Source organism: Aquarana catesbeiana, linkage group LG03, assembly GCF_042186555.1.
Source record: "Aquarana catesbeiana isolate 2022-GZ linkage group LG03, ASM4218655v1, whole genome shotgun sequence".
Lineage (NCBI taxonomy): Eukaryota > Metazoa > Chordata > Amphibia > Anura > Ranidae > Aquarana > Aquarana catesbeiana.
This window is the reverse complement of record NC_133326.1, coordinates 537087884-537106543: the sequence shown is the minus strand read 5'-3', so window position 1 is coordinate 537106543 and position 18660 is coordinate 537087884. Positions and strand designations below refer to the sequence as shown.

At 41.9% G+C, this 18660-nt stretch overlaps 1 protein-coding gene across 7 annotated transcripts in view; it reads right to left on the bottom strand.

Moving 5' to 3' along the window:
- The window catches only part of PDE3A (phosphodiesterase 3A), a 331598-nt gene that overhangs the window by 59762 nt on the left and 253176 nt on the right, over window positions 1-18660 (bottom strand). For all 7 annotated transcript variants that reach the window (XM_073621400.1, XM_073621393.1, XM_073621396.1 and 4 more), the window contains 3 exons: window positions 15444-15704; window positions 14015-14169; window positions 13573-13688 (listed from right to left, as the gene is read on the bottom strand). In XM_073621400.1, coding sequence (XP_073477501.1) covers window positions 13573-13688; window positions 14015-14169; window positions 15444-15704 — 532 coding nt within the window. The remainder of the gene's footprint in view (window positions 1-13572; window positions 13689-14014; window positions 14170-15443; window positions 15705-18660) is intronic.

Genomic DNA, 18660 nt, shown 5'->3' with positions numbered 1-18660 from the left:
AGGCTGCTTACATAACGGCCGTGTATAGTATGTGGACAGAGACAGATTGAGCTAGAGTAGGCAGGCAGGTTAGTTAGTGGCATGCAGGCAGTGTATTTAAAATATATATATATATATATATATATATATATATATATATATATATATATACACACACACATATACACACACAGTCTAGTATATATGTATATATATACATATACACACACAGTCTAGTATATATATATATATATATATATATATATATATATATATATATATATTATAGTATACAGTTGTGCTCATAAGTTTACATACCCTGGCAGAATTTATGATTTCTTGGCCATTTTTCAGAGAATATGAATGATAACACACAAACATTTCTTTCACTCATGGTTAGTTGTTTGGCTTATACCATTTATTATCAATCAACTGTGTTTACTCTTTTTAAATCATAATCACAACAGAAACTACGAAAATGATCCTGATCAAAAGTTTACATACCCTGGTGATTTTGGCCTGAAAACATGCACACAAGTTTACACAAAGGGGTTTGAATGGCTATTAAAGGTAACCATCCTCCCCTGTGATCTGTTTGCTTGTATTTAGTCAGTGTGTATAAAAAGTCATTGAGTTTCTGGACTCCTGACAGACCCTTGTATCTTTCATCCAGTGCTGCATTGACGTTTCTGGATTCTGAGTCATGGGGAAAGCAAAAGAATTGTCAAAGGATCTGCGGGAAAAGGTAGTTGAACTGTTTAAAACAGGAAAGGGATATAAAAAGATATCCAAGGAATTGAGAATGCCAATCAGCAGTGTTCAAACTCTAATCAAGAAGTGGAAAATGAGGGGTTCTGTTGAAACCAAACCACGGTCAGGTAGACCAACTAAAATATCAGCCACAACTGCCAGGAAAATTGTTCGGGATGCAAAGAAAAACCCACAAATAACTTCAGGTGAAATACAGGACTCTCTGAAAACATGTGGGGTGGTTGTTTCAAGATGCACAATAAGGAGGCACTTGAAGAAAGTTGGGCTGCATGGTCGAGTCGCCAAAAGAAAGCCATTACTACGCAAATGCCACAAAGTATCCTGCTTTAAATACGCCAAACAGCACAGAGACAAGCCTCAAATCTTCTGGCACAAGGTCATTTGGAGTGATGAGATCAAAACTGAGCTTTTTTGGCCACAACCATAAACACTACATTTGGAGAGGAGTCAACAAGGCCTATGATGAAAGGTACACCATTCCCACTGTGAAACACGGAGGTGGATCACTGATGTTTTGAAGATGTGAGTTACAAAGGCATAGGAAATTTGGTCAAAATTGATGGCAAGATGAATGCAGTATGTTATCAAAAAATACTGGAGGAACATTTGCAATTATCAGCCAGGAAGCTGCGCATGGGACGTACTTGGACATTCCAACATGACAATGATCCAAAACACAATTCCAATTCGACCTGTCATTGGCTACAGCAGAATAAAGTGAAGGTTCTGGAGTGGCCATCTCAGTCTCCTTACCTCAATATCATTGAGCCACTCTGGGGAGATCTCAAACGTGCAGTTCATGCAAGACAGACCAAGAATTGACAGGAACTGGAGGCTTTTTGCCAAGAGGAATGGACAGCTTTACCATCTGAGAAAATAAAGAGCCTCATCCACAAATACCACAAAATACTTCAAGCTGTCACTGATGTTAAAGGGGGCAATACACAGTATTAAGAACTGGGGTATGTAAACTTTTGATCAGGGTCATTCGGGTAGTTTCTGTTGTGATTATGATTTAAAAAGAGTAAATACAGTTGATTGATAATAAATAACTTCAGCCAAACAGTAACCATGAGTGAAAGAAACGTTTTTGTGTTATCATTCATATTCTCTGAAAATGGTCAAGAAATCATAAATTCCGCCAAGGTAGAGCACAACTGTATATAACACAGTGTATTGAAGTGGTTAAGCGGAACCACACGTCAAAATTTTTTTTTTAAATGGAGTGGGGCTCCCCCCCAAAATCCATACCAAGCCCTTCAGGTCTGGTACTGATTTTAAGGGGAACCCCACGCCCAAATTAAAAAAAAAAAATGTTGTGGGGGTCCCCCCAAAATCCATACCAGACAATTATCCAAGCAAGCAACCTGGCAGGTCAGGACAGAGGGGGGACGAGCGAGTGCCCCACTCCTGAACCATACCAGGCCACTTGCCTTTAACATGGTCACCGTGTCCCCATGTTGATGGGGACAAGGGCCTCATCCCCACAGCCCTTGCCCGGTGGTTGTGGGGGTCTGTGGGCGGGGGGCTTATCAGAATCTGGAAGCCCCCCTTTAACAAAAAAGTGTCAAAAAGTAAAAAACACAAAAGACAGTATATGACAATTCCTTTACTTAAAAAGAAAAAAAAAGTTTCCCGCGACGTTCATCCTTCTTCAATCACGGCGCCGACAGACCCGAAAAATAGAAAGAAAAAAAAAGCTCTGTGGGACACTATTTTTTTTTTTTTTTATAAAGGAATTGTCAAAAACTGTCTTTTGTGTTTTTTTACTTTTTGACCTTTTTTTTAACTTTTTTTTTTGGTGCGGAGTTTCCCTTAATATCCATACCAGACCCAAAGGGCCTGGTATAGACTGGGGTGGGGGGGATTTTTCCTTGATTATTTAATCTATATTGCCGGGATCTGGCAGTTCATTACAGCCATGAGCAAGTTTAAATGTAATTTTTTCCTTTAGAAATGTAATTTTGCTGCGGGACTGTAAGACACATCACACAGATGCACTACTTTACAGGAAGACTAAGGGGACCCCCCCAGGCACAATATTTAAAAGGAATATTTCATTTTTATTGTTTCACTTCTTATAATCACTGCTCCTGAAATTTTTTTTTTGCATTGATACATGTCCCCTGGGGCAGTACCCAGGTCCCCATACAATTTTTATGGCAATAACTTGCATATAAACCTTTAAAATGAGCACTTTTTATTTTTAATGTTTGTGTCCCATAGACTTTAACGATGTTCGCATGTCCGCACAAATTTTTTGCCTGTTCGCATGTTCTGGTGGGCTGGAGGGGTGTTCGGCTCATCCCTAGTGACTATGGTCCCAACTGTCTTAAGGAACTGCTGCTGATGAGAGATGATCGGATCATTACCAACATAACAACAACAACCTCCAAAATGTCCCAAGTTATATCCATCTGAATACAGAGGAATCGTACAAAGGTCATACAGAGGGAGCCATTTGCATCTTCAGGTGTTGTTCAAATGGAGCTCCCTACTCACAGAGCAACTTGTATAAAATGTGATCCCTCCTCCACCCACCAATTTTACACTTTGTCTATATCCAGCCATCCCTCAGAATGAACACTGGAGAGTACATGAACCACTTCAGCCCCGGACGATTTTACCCCCTTCCTGACAAGAGCACTTTTACAATTTGGCACTGCGTCGCTTTAACTGGTAATTGCACGGTCATGCGATGCTGTACCTAAACGGAATTTGCGTCCTTTGGTGGTATTTGATCACCTCTGCATTTTTTTTTTTTTTGCACTATTAACAAAAAATAGCAACAATTTTGAAAAAAAAAAAAAACAATAGTTTTTACTTTTTGCTATAATAAATATCCCCAAAAATGTTTTTAAAAAACAAATTTCTTCATCAGTTTAAGCCAATATATCTTCTTCTCCATATTCTTGGTAAAAAAAAAATGCAATAAGCATACATTGATTGGTTTGCGCAAAAGTTATAGCGCCTGCAAACTATGGGAAAGGTTTCTGGCATTTTTATTATTTTTTTTACTAGTAATGGCGGCGATCTACGATTTTTATTGGGATTGCGACATTACGGCGGGCAGATCGGACACTTTTGACACATTTTTGGGACCACTGACATTTATACAAATATAAAAATGCACTGATTACTGTGTAAATGTCACTGGAAGGGAATGGGGTTAACACTAGGGGGTGATCAAGGGGTTAAATGTGTGTTCCCTCAGTGTGTTCTAACTGTAAGGGGATAGGACTGAGTAAGAGAGCAGACATATCGTTGTTCCTATTTACTAGGAACAAACGACATGTCTCCTCTCCTCTGACAGCACAGGGATTTGTGTGTTTACACACAAATCCCCGTGCTGGCGCTCTTGCACACGATTGCGCCCGCTGGCCATGCGCATTGGGTCCCCTGCCTTGCAGCGGGCGGGCATGCGCCCTCTGGCAGCTCTTATAGGGCCGACGTACCCATACGGGATTTTGCGCACCCGTGCCACTTTGCCAACGTATATCGGTGTGAGCCGGTCGGCAAGTGGTTAAGGAGAGCCCAAATAGTCCTTCTGCTAGATCATCAGTTTTCATTCCATGCATACAGCAGTTTAATTCAGTTACCTTGAGGATGTTGTGTCAGTGGGCTTAATACTACCACTGCGTTCTTGCCTCACTGGCACGGTTCCAGGGTCGGTAATCCGGTGGCGGAGGTGGTTGTGGTCCAGGTTGAAGACACTCGGCGTAATAGACCTGATGGAAGACTTCTCCGTAACCTCTACAGACATGTTTGCACAAATTTTTTGGCTGTTTGCATGTTCTGGTGCAAACTGAACCGGGGAGTGTTCGGCTCACCCCTAGTGACTATGGTCCCAGCTGCCTTGAGATCATTAACAAGATACTCCTGTGTAGTTCTGGGATGATTGCTCATCTTTCTCATGATCATTGAAACTCCACAAGGAGAGATCTTGCATGGAGCCCCAGACCGAGGGAGATTGACAGTTATTTTGGGTTTCTTCCATTTGCGAAAAATCGCACCAACTGTTGTCACCCTCTCCCCAAGCTGCTTGGCGATGGACTTGTAGCCCATTCCAGCCTTTTGTAGGTCTACAATCTTGTCTTTTATACAGGTAACAAGCTGAGATTAGGAGCACTCCCTTTAAGAGAGTGCTCCTAATCTCAGCTCTTTACCTGTATAGAAGACACTTGGGAGAAAGAAATCTTGCTGATTGATAGGGGATCAAATATTTATTTCACTCATTAAAATTCAAATCAATTTATAACTTTTTTGAAATGTGTTTTTCTTGATATTTTTGTTGTTTTTCTGTCTCTCACTGTTAAAATAAACCTACCATTAAAATTATAGACTGATCATTTCCTTGTCCGTGGGCAAACATACAAAATCAGCAGGGGATCAAATACTTTTTTCCCCTCACTGTAGATGGTTGGGGAACGTAAAACACACGCCGGGCATAAGGGTGGGAAAAGTCAGCATAGTGGGGAGATTTACTAAAACTAGAGCGAGCAAAATCTGGAGCAGCTCTGTAAAGAAAGGAACCAATCAGCTTCCAGGTTTCATTGTAAAGCTTAATTGAAAAAGTTAAAGTAGGAAGATGATTGGCTGCCATGCACAGCTGCACCAGATTCTGTGTGTTCCAGTTTTGGTAAATCTCCTGCACTGTGTCTTGTTCTGATTTCATCATCTAACACACTCACTGCAGTATGACACTTTTATGTCGGGTAAATCGAAAACGTGTGTAGAAATAATGCAATTTTCAGCCAATGCAATGTTACAGAATTCCTTCTTAGCAATACTCAGATTGTATGCAGGCAGAATTCTGTACCTGGAACATGAAGCGTTAATGCATTGGGGGCACACAGCACAAATGTAGACCTCTTTCTGCTGGTGAACTACAAGACCCAGCATGCCCTGCCAGACACCTGCACAAATTTCTGATCCTTCTAGTCCCCTAGCATAGAAATTGGATGCAGATTGTGTTTAGTCCTCCTGGATAATCCGGGATAATCTGTGTCAGGGCTGATAATGTCCTCATTGATACATTGTGGAAAAAGCAATATTATCAATACTGATATCATGATTCCAAAGATTAGTTATTATGGGTTGGAATGATTGATTGGGGTATTATGGGTTACTTCAGCTTTTAGAATGACAGACTGTATGAGATGAGGGTTTAGGAAGTAAAGGTTTTGGATGGCCAATATGGATTTAGGATGTCATACAGAGATTTGGTATGAAGGATGGGGGGTAGATATGGAATGGTTTGGGATGACAGATAGGAAGTTGGGACAGATAAGGATTTAGGATAACAGACAACAGACAAATGCTTTAAGGTGACAGACAGAAGATTGGCTTTGAGGGTATAGAGGTGATAGATAGGGGTTTAGGATGGAAGATAGAGGGTCAGGATGGCAGACAGAGGTTTGGAAATACAATGAGAGGTATGGGATGACAGGCAGGGGTTTAGGATATCAAACAGGAGTTTTGATGGTAGGGTTTGGGATCATAGCTAGGGGTTATGTTGTGGTTTGGGGAAAATGGTTAACTTTCAGATTCTTGTGTCAATACATATTTTGAACATTCACCAACACATAATGGGGAGAATTAACAAAGGGTGGCACAGACATAAAGCCCGCACCACTGTTTTAAACTAAAGTTGGGTATACACAAATTCAAATTTGTGAATTTTGGTATGGGTGTAGCCCTGTCTGTTCAACAGAAGCCAGTCGTTAGACCACCATCTCTTAAACGGTTCGGCCCCTTTCACACGATCGGACCGTTCAGGTCCGTGCGCTCCATGTTAGCCTACGGAGCGACGGATGTCAGCGGAGACATGTCCGCTGACATCCGACCCGGTCCGAACCGCTAAAAGCAGACGGATGGCCCTACGTCCAGATCCGTCGCTGGCGGACCGGATCTGGTGAGATCTGACGAAAACGGACATGCTGTCCGTTTTCATCCGTTCCCTCCATAGGCAGCAGCGGCGCCTGACAAGCCCCTCCCCGCTCAGTGAGCAGAGAGGGACCTGTCATCCGTCGGCTCAGCGGAGATCAACGGACTGATCTCCCGCTGAGCCGGCGGACCGAGGCGGGGTCCGTGGAAACGAAGTCTGCCTCGTGTGAATGAGGCCTTCTGCTGGAAAACCAGCCTTCAGCCAATGCAGTGCTGATCAGTGTATTCAGTGTATTTTGATGGGGGGGGTCCTTGCTGTCAGAATACAATCGCGCAGCAGGGGGAGATTCCTGCATCCCCATTCTTGTGTGGACGAGGGGATCCCTCAGTTTTTTCCGTGAACCCGCTGGTTGAAGGAAAAAAAGCTCTGCGTGTATACCCTGTTTAAAGGATGGAGTACAGTGCCTGGAAAAAGTATTCATACCCCTTGAAATTTTCACACTTTGTTATGTTACAGCCAAAAACATAAATGTATTTTATTGGGATTTTATGTGATACATGCCCTTGCAGTCAGATGGTCGCAGATATAAATTCATATGTTACTTGCATAAATGAATAAATAAATACATATATATAAACTGTAAATAATTGATAAAGCGAATACCAAAATCAGAAGTTGCTTATAGGTAAATAAACTCCAATATTAAATTGAGTGCACAGTAGGTGACCAAGCGTGTAAATACATAAATCAAATTTCAAAAATGATAAATGAAATCAAACGTGAATATAAAAATGGAAAAAGTGAGTACAGTCCATTCATAAGAAGCTCAATGAAGGCGCATCAGTCCTATGAAGGAAAAGTCACGTATCCACAATTCATTGAGAACAGCCAGTGTGGGTGAAGAAAAAGAAGGAAGTGCTGTGAAGGGATATCCAAACAAACAGTGAATCCGGAGGACACTATAGATGGACCCTTACCAAAAGCGGTGGACCTCCCTAATAGCAAGGTCATGTATGCATGCAGATACAGCCCTCTGCAGGGACAGCTGGATGGCGGCGTCCGGATCAACCGATGAATGCAGCGTTCCAACGGAAGGCGATTCCAGCGCGTCCACCTGGAGGGAGGCACCCACTGGTCCCGGGGCCGTAAGTGCAAAAAGGGCAAGAAAGGGCTCCGATGGTGTAGTAAGATTAAAAAGTATTTATTGCTTAAATAAAGGCAGAAAAAAACAACTCCGCCATACAATAATTGTAACAAGTTAAAAAGCCGGCATCTATAGTGTCCTCCGGATTCACTGTTTGTTTGGATATCCCTTCACACCACTTCCTTCTTTTTCTTCACCCACACTCGCTTTTCTCAATGAATTGTGGATACGTGACTTTTCCTTCATGGGACTGATGCGCCTTCATTGAGCTTCTTATGAATGGACTGTACTCACTTTTTCCATTTTTATATTCACGTTTAATTTCATTTATAATTTTTGAAATTTGATTCATGTATTTACACGCTTGGTCACCTACTGTGCACTCAATTTAATATTGGAGTTTATTTACCTATAAGCAACTTCTGATTTTGGTATTCGCTTTATCAATTATTTACAGTTTATATATATTTATTTATTTATTCATTTATGCAAGTAACATATGAATTTATATCTGCGACCATCTGACTGCAAATGCACTTATTTTATTTGCTTTAGATCATTACACTGATATTAGTGTTTTTTTGTTGCAACTGTAGTTCAGCATTTCTAATTGCTCTTTAGCGCGTTTTTTTCCCCTTTATATTTATGATTTTATGTGATAGACCAACACAAAGTGGCACATAATTGTGAAGTGAAAGAAAAATGATAAATGGTTTTCAAAATATTTTATAAATAAATATGTGAAAAGTGTGGCGTACATTTGTATTCATCCCCCCTGAGTCAATAATTTGTAGAACCACCTTTCACTGCAACTACAACTGCAAGTCTTTTTGGGGGATGTCTCTACAAGCTTTACACATCTTGAGAGTGACATTTTTGCCCATTCTTCTTTGCAGAATAGCTCAAGCTCTGTCAGGTTGGATGGAGAGCGTCTGTGAACAGCAATTTTCAAGTCTTGCCACAGATTCTCAATTGGATTTAGGTCTGGACTTTGACTGGGCCATTCTAATATATGAATATGCATTGATCTAAATCATTCCATTGTAGATCTGGCTGTATGTTCAGGGTCGTTGTCCTACTGGAAGGTGAACCTCCACCCCAGTCTCAAGTCTTTTGCAGACTCCAACAGGTTTTCTTCTAAGATTGCCCTGTATTTGGCTCCACCCATCTTCCCATCAACTCTGACCAGCTTCCCTGTCCCTGCTGAAGAAAAGCATCCGCACAACATGATGCTGCCACCACCATGTTTCACGGTGGGGATGGTGTATTCAGGGTGATGTGCAGTGTTATACCCTGTACACACGATAGGATTTTCCGACAACAAATGTTCGATGTGAGCTTGTTGTCGGAAAGTCCGACCGTGTGTATGCGCCATATAACATTTGTTGTCGGAATTTCCGCCAACAAATGTTTGATATCAGGTTCTCAAATTTTCCAACAACAGCACTTGTTGTCGAAAATTCCGATCGTGTGTACACAATTCCGACGCACAAAAGTCCATGCATGCTCAGAATCAAGCAGAAGAGCTGCACTGGCTATTGAACCTAATTTTTCTCGGCTCGTTGTACATGTTGTACGTCACCGCATTCTTGACGTTCGGAATTTCCGACAACATTTGTGTGACCGTGTGTATGCAAGACAAGTTTGAGCCAACATCCTTGGGAACAAAAACCACGGTTTTGTTGTCGGAAAATCCTATTGTGTGTACGAGGCATTAGTGTTTTGCTTTTAGACCAAAAAAGTTCCATTTTGGTCTCATCGCACCTTCTTCCACATGTTTTCTGTGTCCCCCACATGGCTTCTTGCAAACTGCAAACAGGACTTCTTATGGTGTTCTTTCAACAATGGCTTTCTTCTTGCCACGCTTCCATAAAGGCCAGATTTGTGGAGTGCACGACTCATAGTCATGCACGACTCGATCCACATCTGAGCTGTGGATCTCTGCAGCTCCTCCAGAGTTACCATGGGCCTCTTGGCTGCTTCTCTGATTAATGCTCTCCTTGCCCAGCCTGTCAGTTTAGGTGGACGGCATGTCTTGGTAGGTTTGCAGTTGTGCTATACTCTTTCCATTTTTGGATGCTGGATTGAACAGTGAGATGTTCAAATCTTGGGATATTTTTTTTATAACCTAACCCTGCTTTAAACTTCTCAACTTCTCCACAACTTTATCCCTGACCTGGCTGGTGTGTTCCTTGGCCTTCATGATGTTATTTGTTCACTAAGGTTCTCTACCTTAGATTCAGGGCTTCACAGAACAGCTGTATTTATACGGAGATTAAATTACACACAAGTGGACTCTATTTACTAATTAGGTGACTTCTGAAGACAATTGGTTCCACTAGATATCAGTTAGGGGTATCAGAGTAAAGGTGGGTGAATACAAATGCACGCAGATATTTATTTGTAAAACATTTTGAAAACCATTTATCATTTTCCTTCCACTTCACAATTATGTGCCACTTTGTGTTGGTCTATCACATAAAATCCCAATAAACTACATTTATGTTTATGATTGTAACATGACGAAATGTGAAAAATTTCAAGGGGTATGAATATTTATTCAAGGCACTGTAGATGCTGCTCCTGATTAACACATGGGGTGGTGTGCTCCCTCTGTTCTATGCTGTGTCTGTGATAGACACAGCACAGACCAGTAAAGTTGGAGCTGCTTGTAACCCTGCCCCAATTAACACCCCCCCCCCCACCCCAAACAAACACACACACTTCTCCCTGTCCCTAATTCCCCGCTCAAATGAGTGCAGGAGGGAATGGAGAAGATCGGAAACCTGCAGGCTTGGCTCATGCAGTGATGGGCAGAGGCACATGAGCTGTCAGCAGACAGTTCACATTCCATATTCCAGATCTGATCTGGTGGGGAGCTGCACCATTTTTCTTCAATTAAAACGCAATCCCATTGTAATTAGGAGCAGACCCTGCCGCCAGTTTGTATTTTACTCTGAAATAAAAACTGGTGTGGATGGTGCAGAGAGACCTGAAACAAATCTATCCTCTTAGTTAATGTGGTGCACGCCACAAAAGTCATCTTCCTAGGCCATTATAATGGTTCATGAACCTTTGTTTATTTCCCCCAGTGTCGTGTTTGTTAAATGTTTGGGAGCCAATAACATCTTAATTGATTCCTTTTCAGCAACAGGAACAGCACAGTTTTTCAGAAAAGGAGGGGCAATATAGGGCATGCAGGGAACTCACTCCACCCTGCAACCAGGTATTGTGGAATATATTTTGCTCTGCAATTCCATGTTTTTATCCTTTGGAAAGTCTTTTATGGATCTGAATCATCAGCAAATCTGCCCTTGTTGATTTAATTCATTTTATTTGCTCCCTGATGAAGCTTACAGAAGAGAATGGTACAATTATTCTTTTGTAATATATGGTACATTTTATATGTTCATTTTACATTTTATATTAAACATTAGGCTCTCATGCCCCCCACATACAGGTTCTGTATCAGTATTACAATGTATGAGGATTGTATTCTAGTTAACAATTATAATCCAGATTGGATAATTGGGCTTCCTCAGTCAGTTTTGTTTGTAACATTTCCTACAGTGCCCCAGCAGATGATGATGCCATATTAATCATAAATGATATAAAGAATAATAAACTGCAGTTGTTTGAAACCCGGGACGTGTAGCTTTGAAATAGCTTTAATCTGTAAAATATTTTAATATTTCTGGCTGGGGCCAATCAGCACACCAGGTTGTCCTCGCCTCCACTTATTGCATCGTCCATCAATATGACACTATTGGCTGACTCAGGAATAGCGCACACCGATAATGACCTTCGGGAGCAGCGGGATGAACGCTCACAATAACCTGCATAACATCATTAAAAGATTGCCATGCAGTTATATACATTAGAAGCCACGTTACGTTAAAAGCCGCGTAGTAAAAATCCTTGAAAAAATTAGTCCTTATGGAGTTCAGATTTAGGCTTCATGTACACGGGACATTTTAAAACCTCTCCTGAACGCTGGAACTTGACAGCTAGTAACCGATGGTTAAAAACGTCTACAAGTGTTTACATGCCATGTTTAGCCACATTTGCGTTTAGAAGCGTTTTTGCATTGTAAATGGTCAGAAATGTATGTCCATTAAAAACACCTATAAATGAAACGTGGCTAAACACGAGTTACCACGTTTACACGCGTTTGCACGCTGTTAAAGCATTTGGCGTTTCAAATGCCAATAAATTTCCATCCTAAACGCATTTTTCTGCTTTAAAAAAATATCACTAAACTCAACTGCATCTAAACGACTATAAACTGCTCAGTGTACTGATAAGATAACATAGAGGGGAGTTCAGGGCCTGCTGAAAAAAACACCCAACTGCTCCTAAACATCAGTTTATCAGCAGCAGTGTACATGAGGCCTAACAGAGCAAAATACGCAAACTACACAATAGATTGCTTGTGACAATCTGGGCAGGTAGGAGTTAACAGCAGAGCGATATGAGAACTTTCGACATCAGAATAGCGGTTCTCATGTGTGTCATTTCCTGCCATCTGAGAAAAAAAAAAAAAAAAACAGGAAAAATTCTAGCAGTCTCCCACTGGGGATGATCGGAGTGATTTTGACGATTTCACATTTGCCAAATTCTCATCAGAAATGGCTGCTAATGTTGCCATACATACAGCATTGGCATTACAAAAAGTTCCCAGTGTGACGTGCTAATATTGATAAACAAAAGTCACATGATCATGGTTGCATGACTTTTGTTTAATAACAATCAAGCCACTGGTCACAAGGTCAGCAAGGATATGGTGATCACATGACATATGTTGATAAACAAAGCAATGTGATCACACATGATGTGCTGAAATAAGTCGCTCTGATTACTTTATGCAGAATCGCCGGCCCTAAAAAGGGATATCTTGATCGTTTCTGCAGCCGCAGTGATGACCGAGATATTACCCTTCTCGTCCGAGGACGTTTATAAATGTACCATGGACAGGAAGTAGTAAAAGAAACAGTAACGACAATGTATTAGTGTGTTTCCCTAATGCTTGGGTATTGTTATTTGAATATTATAAATGTATGTATAAAAATAACATACAAAATAGAAAAAAACACAAATATATTCTGTGTGATTTGTTTAGGGCACTGGGGAAGGAGGGGAGGGGTTGGGAGGAGAAGGGAGGCAGAAGGGTGCTGTGTTTAGAATTGTTTAGGACGCCAGGGAAGGGGTAGCGGGGGCAGAGTACTGGGTAACCTAAGTCAGCTTTGCCCCCTTTACGATACAATATCTGTTCACTTCAATATGATTCAGTTCATTTTATAAGACACAGTGTACTAAACAATTCCCCTTTACATGTTTCATGAGTATGACAAGGAACAATGGACTCTTATGGACTTCCCACTATCCTTGTCCTTGTGCTGGCACTGTGCCTTGGCTATCAGTCTAAAATCAGGTGGTTATCAGCGTGTCCACACACTTCTCTGGCTGGACTCACCACATTTCATCCCCTGTGCCTGACTAGGAGAAGGTCATATATACCCCTCCCTTTTATCCAAGTGTTGTTTTTCCTCTGGTCAGTCCCCTTTCAGGTTAGCTAGTCTTGTCTCCACTTCCTTGTGTAGGATTGCCTGGCTTTGTATGCCCTCATCCCATATACAGCTTCCTGAGCCTCCTGTATGCAGACATGTTACTCTTCAGATCAGAAATCATATTTGTTCCCTTAGTAAACCGACATCTGGTTGCTATGGGTGTCTGCGCTGTGTCATGTTAATATCGCACTTAAAGACCTATGAGTAGTATTTAAAGGTCTTACCTTGCCTTCTTTTGGAATTCAGGTGATTGACATTAGACACAACGAATGGGGTGGAGAAGGAGCGGCTCTTACTGATGTTTACCAGAAGGTTGTTGTTCCATGAGTCGGAACTGCCGCTGCAGAGAGATGATTGGATCATTACCAACATAACAACAACAACCCCCAAAGTTTCCTAAGTTATATCCATTTGAACTGATGATTCGTACAAAGGTCGTACAGGGGGAGCCATTTGCATCTTCAGGTGTTGTTCCCATGGAGCTCCCTACTCATAGCACAACTTATATAAAATGTGATCCCTCCTCCACCCACCAATTTTACACTTTGTCTATACCCAGCCATCCCTCGGAATGAACACTGGAGGGTACATAAAGGAGAGCCCAAATAGCCCATCTTGTGGATTGTCAGTTTTCATTCCATGCATACAGCAGTTTAATTCAATTACCTTGAGGATGTTGTGTCAGTGGGCTTAATACTACCACTGCGGTCTCGCCTCACTGGCGCCGGTTCCAGGGTCGGTAATCCGGTGGCGGAGGTGGTTGTGGTCCAGGTTGAAGACACTCGGCGTAAAAGTCCAGATGGAAGACTTCTCCGTAACCTCTACAAACATGTGGGGGGGACATAACAAAAGTAGTATTTCACATGAATTATTTAGATACAATTTGTTAATTTCAATCAAACAATTAGCTAATGTGGGGCTGTTACCCATCAGCAACCAATCATGACTTTATTCTCCGCGATGAAACAAATGGTCTTAATGGTTGTTATGAACAATGGTTTCATATGAAGAATCAATCCCAGTAAGGAAATGTTACCTATAGAGAAATGGCTAGAACAGCCTTTCTCCACCTTTTGACCCTAATCCCCTGTACACACGGTCGGACTTTCTGACGGAATATGTGCGATGTGAGCTTGTTGTCGGAAACTCCGACCGTGTGTAGGCTCCATCGGACTTTTTCCATCGGAATTTCCAACACAGAAAGTTTAAGAGCATGCTATAAAATTTTCTGACAACAAAATCTGATCCTTTAAATTCCGATCGTGTGTAGACAAATCCGACGCACAAAGTGCCACGCATGTTCAGAATAAATTAAGAGATGAAAGCTATTGGCTATTGCCCTGTTTATAGTCCCGACGTACGTGTTTTACATCACCGCGTTCGGAACGATCGGATTTTCCGACAACTTTGTGCGACCGTGTGTATGCAAGACAAGTTTGAGCCAACATCCGTTGGAAAAAAACGATGGATTTTGTTGTCGGAATGTCCGATCAATGTTCGACCGTGTGTACAGGGCATAAGTCTTGAGGAACCCCTGCGAAAACCATTTCAGTGGGGAGAATGCCCCGTACATTGGTGGTCAGAAGGCCACCACTAAAGATCATTGGTGTCTTGCCTCTGCCTGGGACAAGTGGTGTTGGTCCTGGAACTATGCAGGCTCCATCAAAGGGGAGGTCAATCAACCACAGCTCAAGGAACGCCAATCAACCACTGGAGAAACCTTAGGGTTCCATGGAATCCTGGCTGAGAATGGCAGGGCTACTACTATTACATGATCATTCCCAGTGTTGCCATAAATTTCCAGTGTCATCCCATTGATACTACCCAGGATGATGTTGGGAAAAGGATATGAAAGGAAGTTTGTAATATGACTTCATGCTTTAGTTATAGGAGTAAGGGGATAAGGAGTCTGGTAAATTATTTTACATAGCCATAGTTGCAGGAATGATATTTTTTTCTTACATTTTTTTTTCACATTTTATTGACCATTAAAGCTGTATGACACAAAAATGTAATTTGGATTAGGTTATCCTGCAGAACAACATTAGTAGAAAATATATAATATATATAATATATGCATGGTTTCAGTTCTGACCTTTGGTATAGTCATCTTCTCCCCCTTCTCAGAGCCCTCCTCGGAGTCGGAACATGTAGAGTTCTCACTGAAGGTGACAAGGGGGTTCACCCTGGGCTTGTGAATGGGCTGGAAGTTGAGCTGGGTGCTCAGGAGGTTGCTGACTGCCCTCAGGGAAGTGCACACGTGAGGCGGTAATGACGGTTCAGCTAAGAGGTCTGTGATGAGACCATGAGCTTCGCCCATAACAGCGATATCTACAGTGATGGTGGTACCTGAAGACTGGAGAAACACAACAAATTATACATCACAATCAATTCTATCCAACTCTTTTATGTATCAAGGGACAGACCCAGGAAGATTCACTCGACAGCAAACAAACCCTTGGACACAAATATGAAAACATAAAAAAAATAAATATTGTATTTATTGGCGTATAACACTCACTTTTTCACCATGAAAATTGGGTGCAAATAGTGCGTGCGTGTTATACGCCAATACTTCAGTTTTAGCTGCCTTGGAGGGGACAGGGAGGGAGGCAGGACGAGCACCGTCAGATTACATACAGTGAGAATCTCTTGTTTACTTGGCGGCCTCTGTAATAGGAACTCCTGTCTCCTGGGCCGCCATTGGACCACTGTTCTGTCTATCATATGAGATTCTCACTGTATGTAATCTGTCGGCGCTCGTCCCGCCCCCCTCCCTGTCCCCTCTGGGCTGCAGATGGGCATCGATCAGGCTGCACTGATGGCAATGGTGAGGCTGCTGCATTGATGGCAATGGTGAGGCTGCATTGATGTGGACTGATGAGGCTGCATTGATGGCACTTGTGAGGCTGCAGATGGGCATTGATCAGGCTGCATTGATGGCAATGGTGAGGCTGCAGATGGGCACTGACCCTTATTTTACTTCAAAGTTCCTTATTTAAAATTTAAGTTTTTTTCCTGAAACTTCCCTCTTAAAATGAATGTGCGTGTTATACGCCTGTGCGTGTTATACGCCGATAAATACGGTAAATTAAAAATTAAGCACCAACACACAAAATTGTGTGTAACAAAAAAAAAAAAGGTTTAGAAAAATGAACTATAATAAATATTTTGTCCAGAAAAGAAAAATACCTAAAACAATTAAAAGAAAAAAAAGTATTATACGGAAATAAGTCATTTTATAAACTCACCAAAGATGATTTACTAAGGGCTCATTTGCAATAGCAATGCACCTGTGGTGCGATGCAGTGCCATTCATTGTGAATGGCACCCTATTGCACAGAGTGCAACACAAAAAGCACTACAAAAACAAATATACAATGCATTGTCATGCCCTGTTTTGTTTAAAAAGGGTCATGCACTTTTTCCATTCGCTGTGGTGCACTGGCAGCCCATTCATAATGAATAGACAGCCTTGATCAATACACGCTAATGTGTCCATTAACGCACCGTAATGGAGCACTTAGGCTACATTGATATGTCCTATAAATTCCGGAGAACGGATTCCTATGAAAGAAAGAGTAGACTCGTGTGGCTGGAATCACAGGCGGTAGCAGACAGCTGGGAAGCCTGTACAAAGCAATGACAGGCTAAATGGTATAGCAGCTGTTCGCATGTATGAGCACATCTAGTGATTAACTGTGGCTAGAATGATCGGTAGATTGCGTCCAGAGCTGGTTATCCAACCCTAGCCCCAGGTAACCACTAAGGCTGGGTTCACACCATTGCAAATTAGATGTGGGTTCTCCGCATTCAATTCGCAATAGCAGGAGATTTTGACCGTCTCTCTATGGAGCCAGTTCACATATCTCTGCAGCAGGTCCAGTGCGTTTGTCTTTTGGTCGGTTTCAGGTCCGAATTCAGGCCAAAATTCGGGCTGAAATTGGACCTGAAATGGTGAAAGGGGACGCACCGGACCCCCGCTGTGAGACGGATGCGGCGATGGTGTGAACCCAGCCTGAATGTTTATATAAATATGAACATCAGCAGACAGCCTGTCATTGCTTTGTACAGGTTTCCCAGCTGCAGCTGTTTGCAGCCACCCATGATTGATTCCAGCTCTAAGAATCCACTGATCCTAGTTGCAGGGATCTGCTGTCCAGACCTTATAGGATGTGTAAATGATGCCTTGTGAATGGGACCCTCACTCTCACTCAGGTAATACCCTTCATTCAGTGGTTCCTCTCACTCAATACTTGTGTATGTGTTACCATCTCACTACACACTATATTACTCACCTAGTATTGTTTGTTTACACATTTACCCACATACATTTTGGGTTTAATTTCCATCATATATCAATAAGTGTTTGCACTTCTCCACAGCCCTGCCCTTAATTATCTGTCATCATGACGATCTTTACATCACCCACCATGTTCCATACTAGATACCCATTTTATTTCATATATATACATATTTTATTTTCAACACAACTCTCCCTGGTCATTTCTCAGGGTTAGAGATTATTTTTTGATGCTTAGTCTGGTTTCAGTATGTCTGCTGAGACTCATGCATCCTTATATATATATTTTTTCTAGACATGGTTATGGATACACTCCGACCACCAACCACATGCCTCCTGCAGTCCGTGCTGTGCGTCCTGAGTTCTCCTGCTGCAGTTTCTGGTTGCCACGTCCCCTCAGCCCCCGGACCGGCATTGTTTAATGCCGCCATTTGTGACACCCAGTGTTTTGGTGACCTGCCTCAGCCCAGTGGTAAGTATGAGGTCGTTGTTTCATTGACCTCCCTTGCAAACTCACCCTCACCCCGATTTATTTAGTCACTTATATATTTTCATTATTTCCAACATTTTTGTTATAGACACATGAGTCATGCATCGGCCCCTGATGAGCGAGAAAAGACTCGCGAAACGCGTAGGGTACCATCGATGCTACGTGTATGCCCATATTGTTGGGTACCTGAAGCTGGTCATATACTGCTTCATTTCATGCATGTGTATTATGTATTATGTATTTTACCAATTTATATCATGTGTGTGCACCTATGTATAGTGTTTTTTATGGATGTATATATCAAGTGCTATGAATTGTAGTTGTTTTTTACGTATGCTTGGAACTAGGCCACTATGCCGGGTAACGCACATTTATTGCTGTTCCCATGTGTTCTACACAGCATTCTGTGATCAATAAAACATTTTATTGCACCTATTGTGGAAGTGTCCCAATCTCTCCCATCTCATTTAAAGTCCCAGGGCTGCCTTCCTTTTTTCTTGTTGCATTTAGGGATGGAGG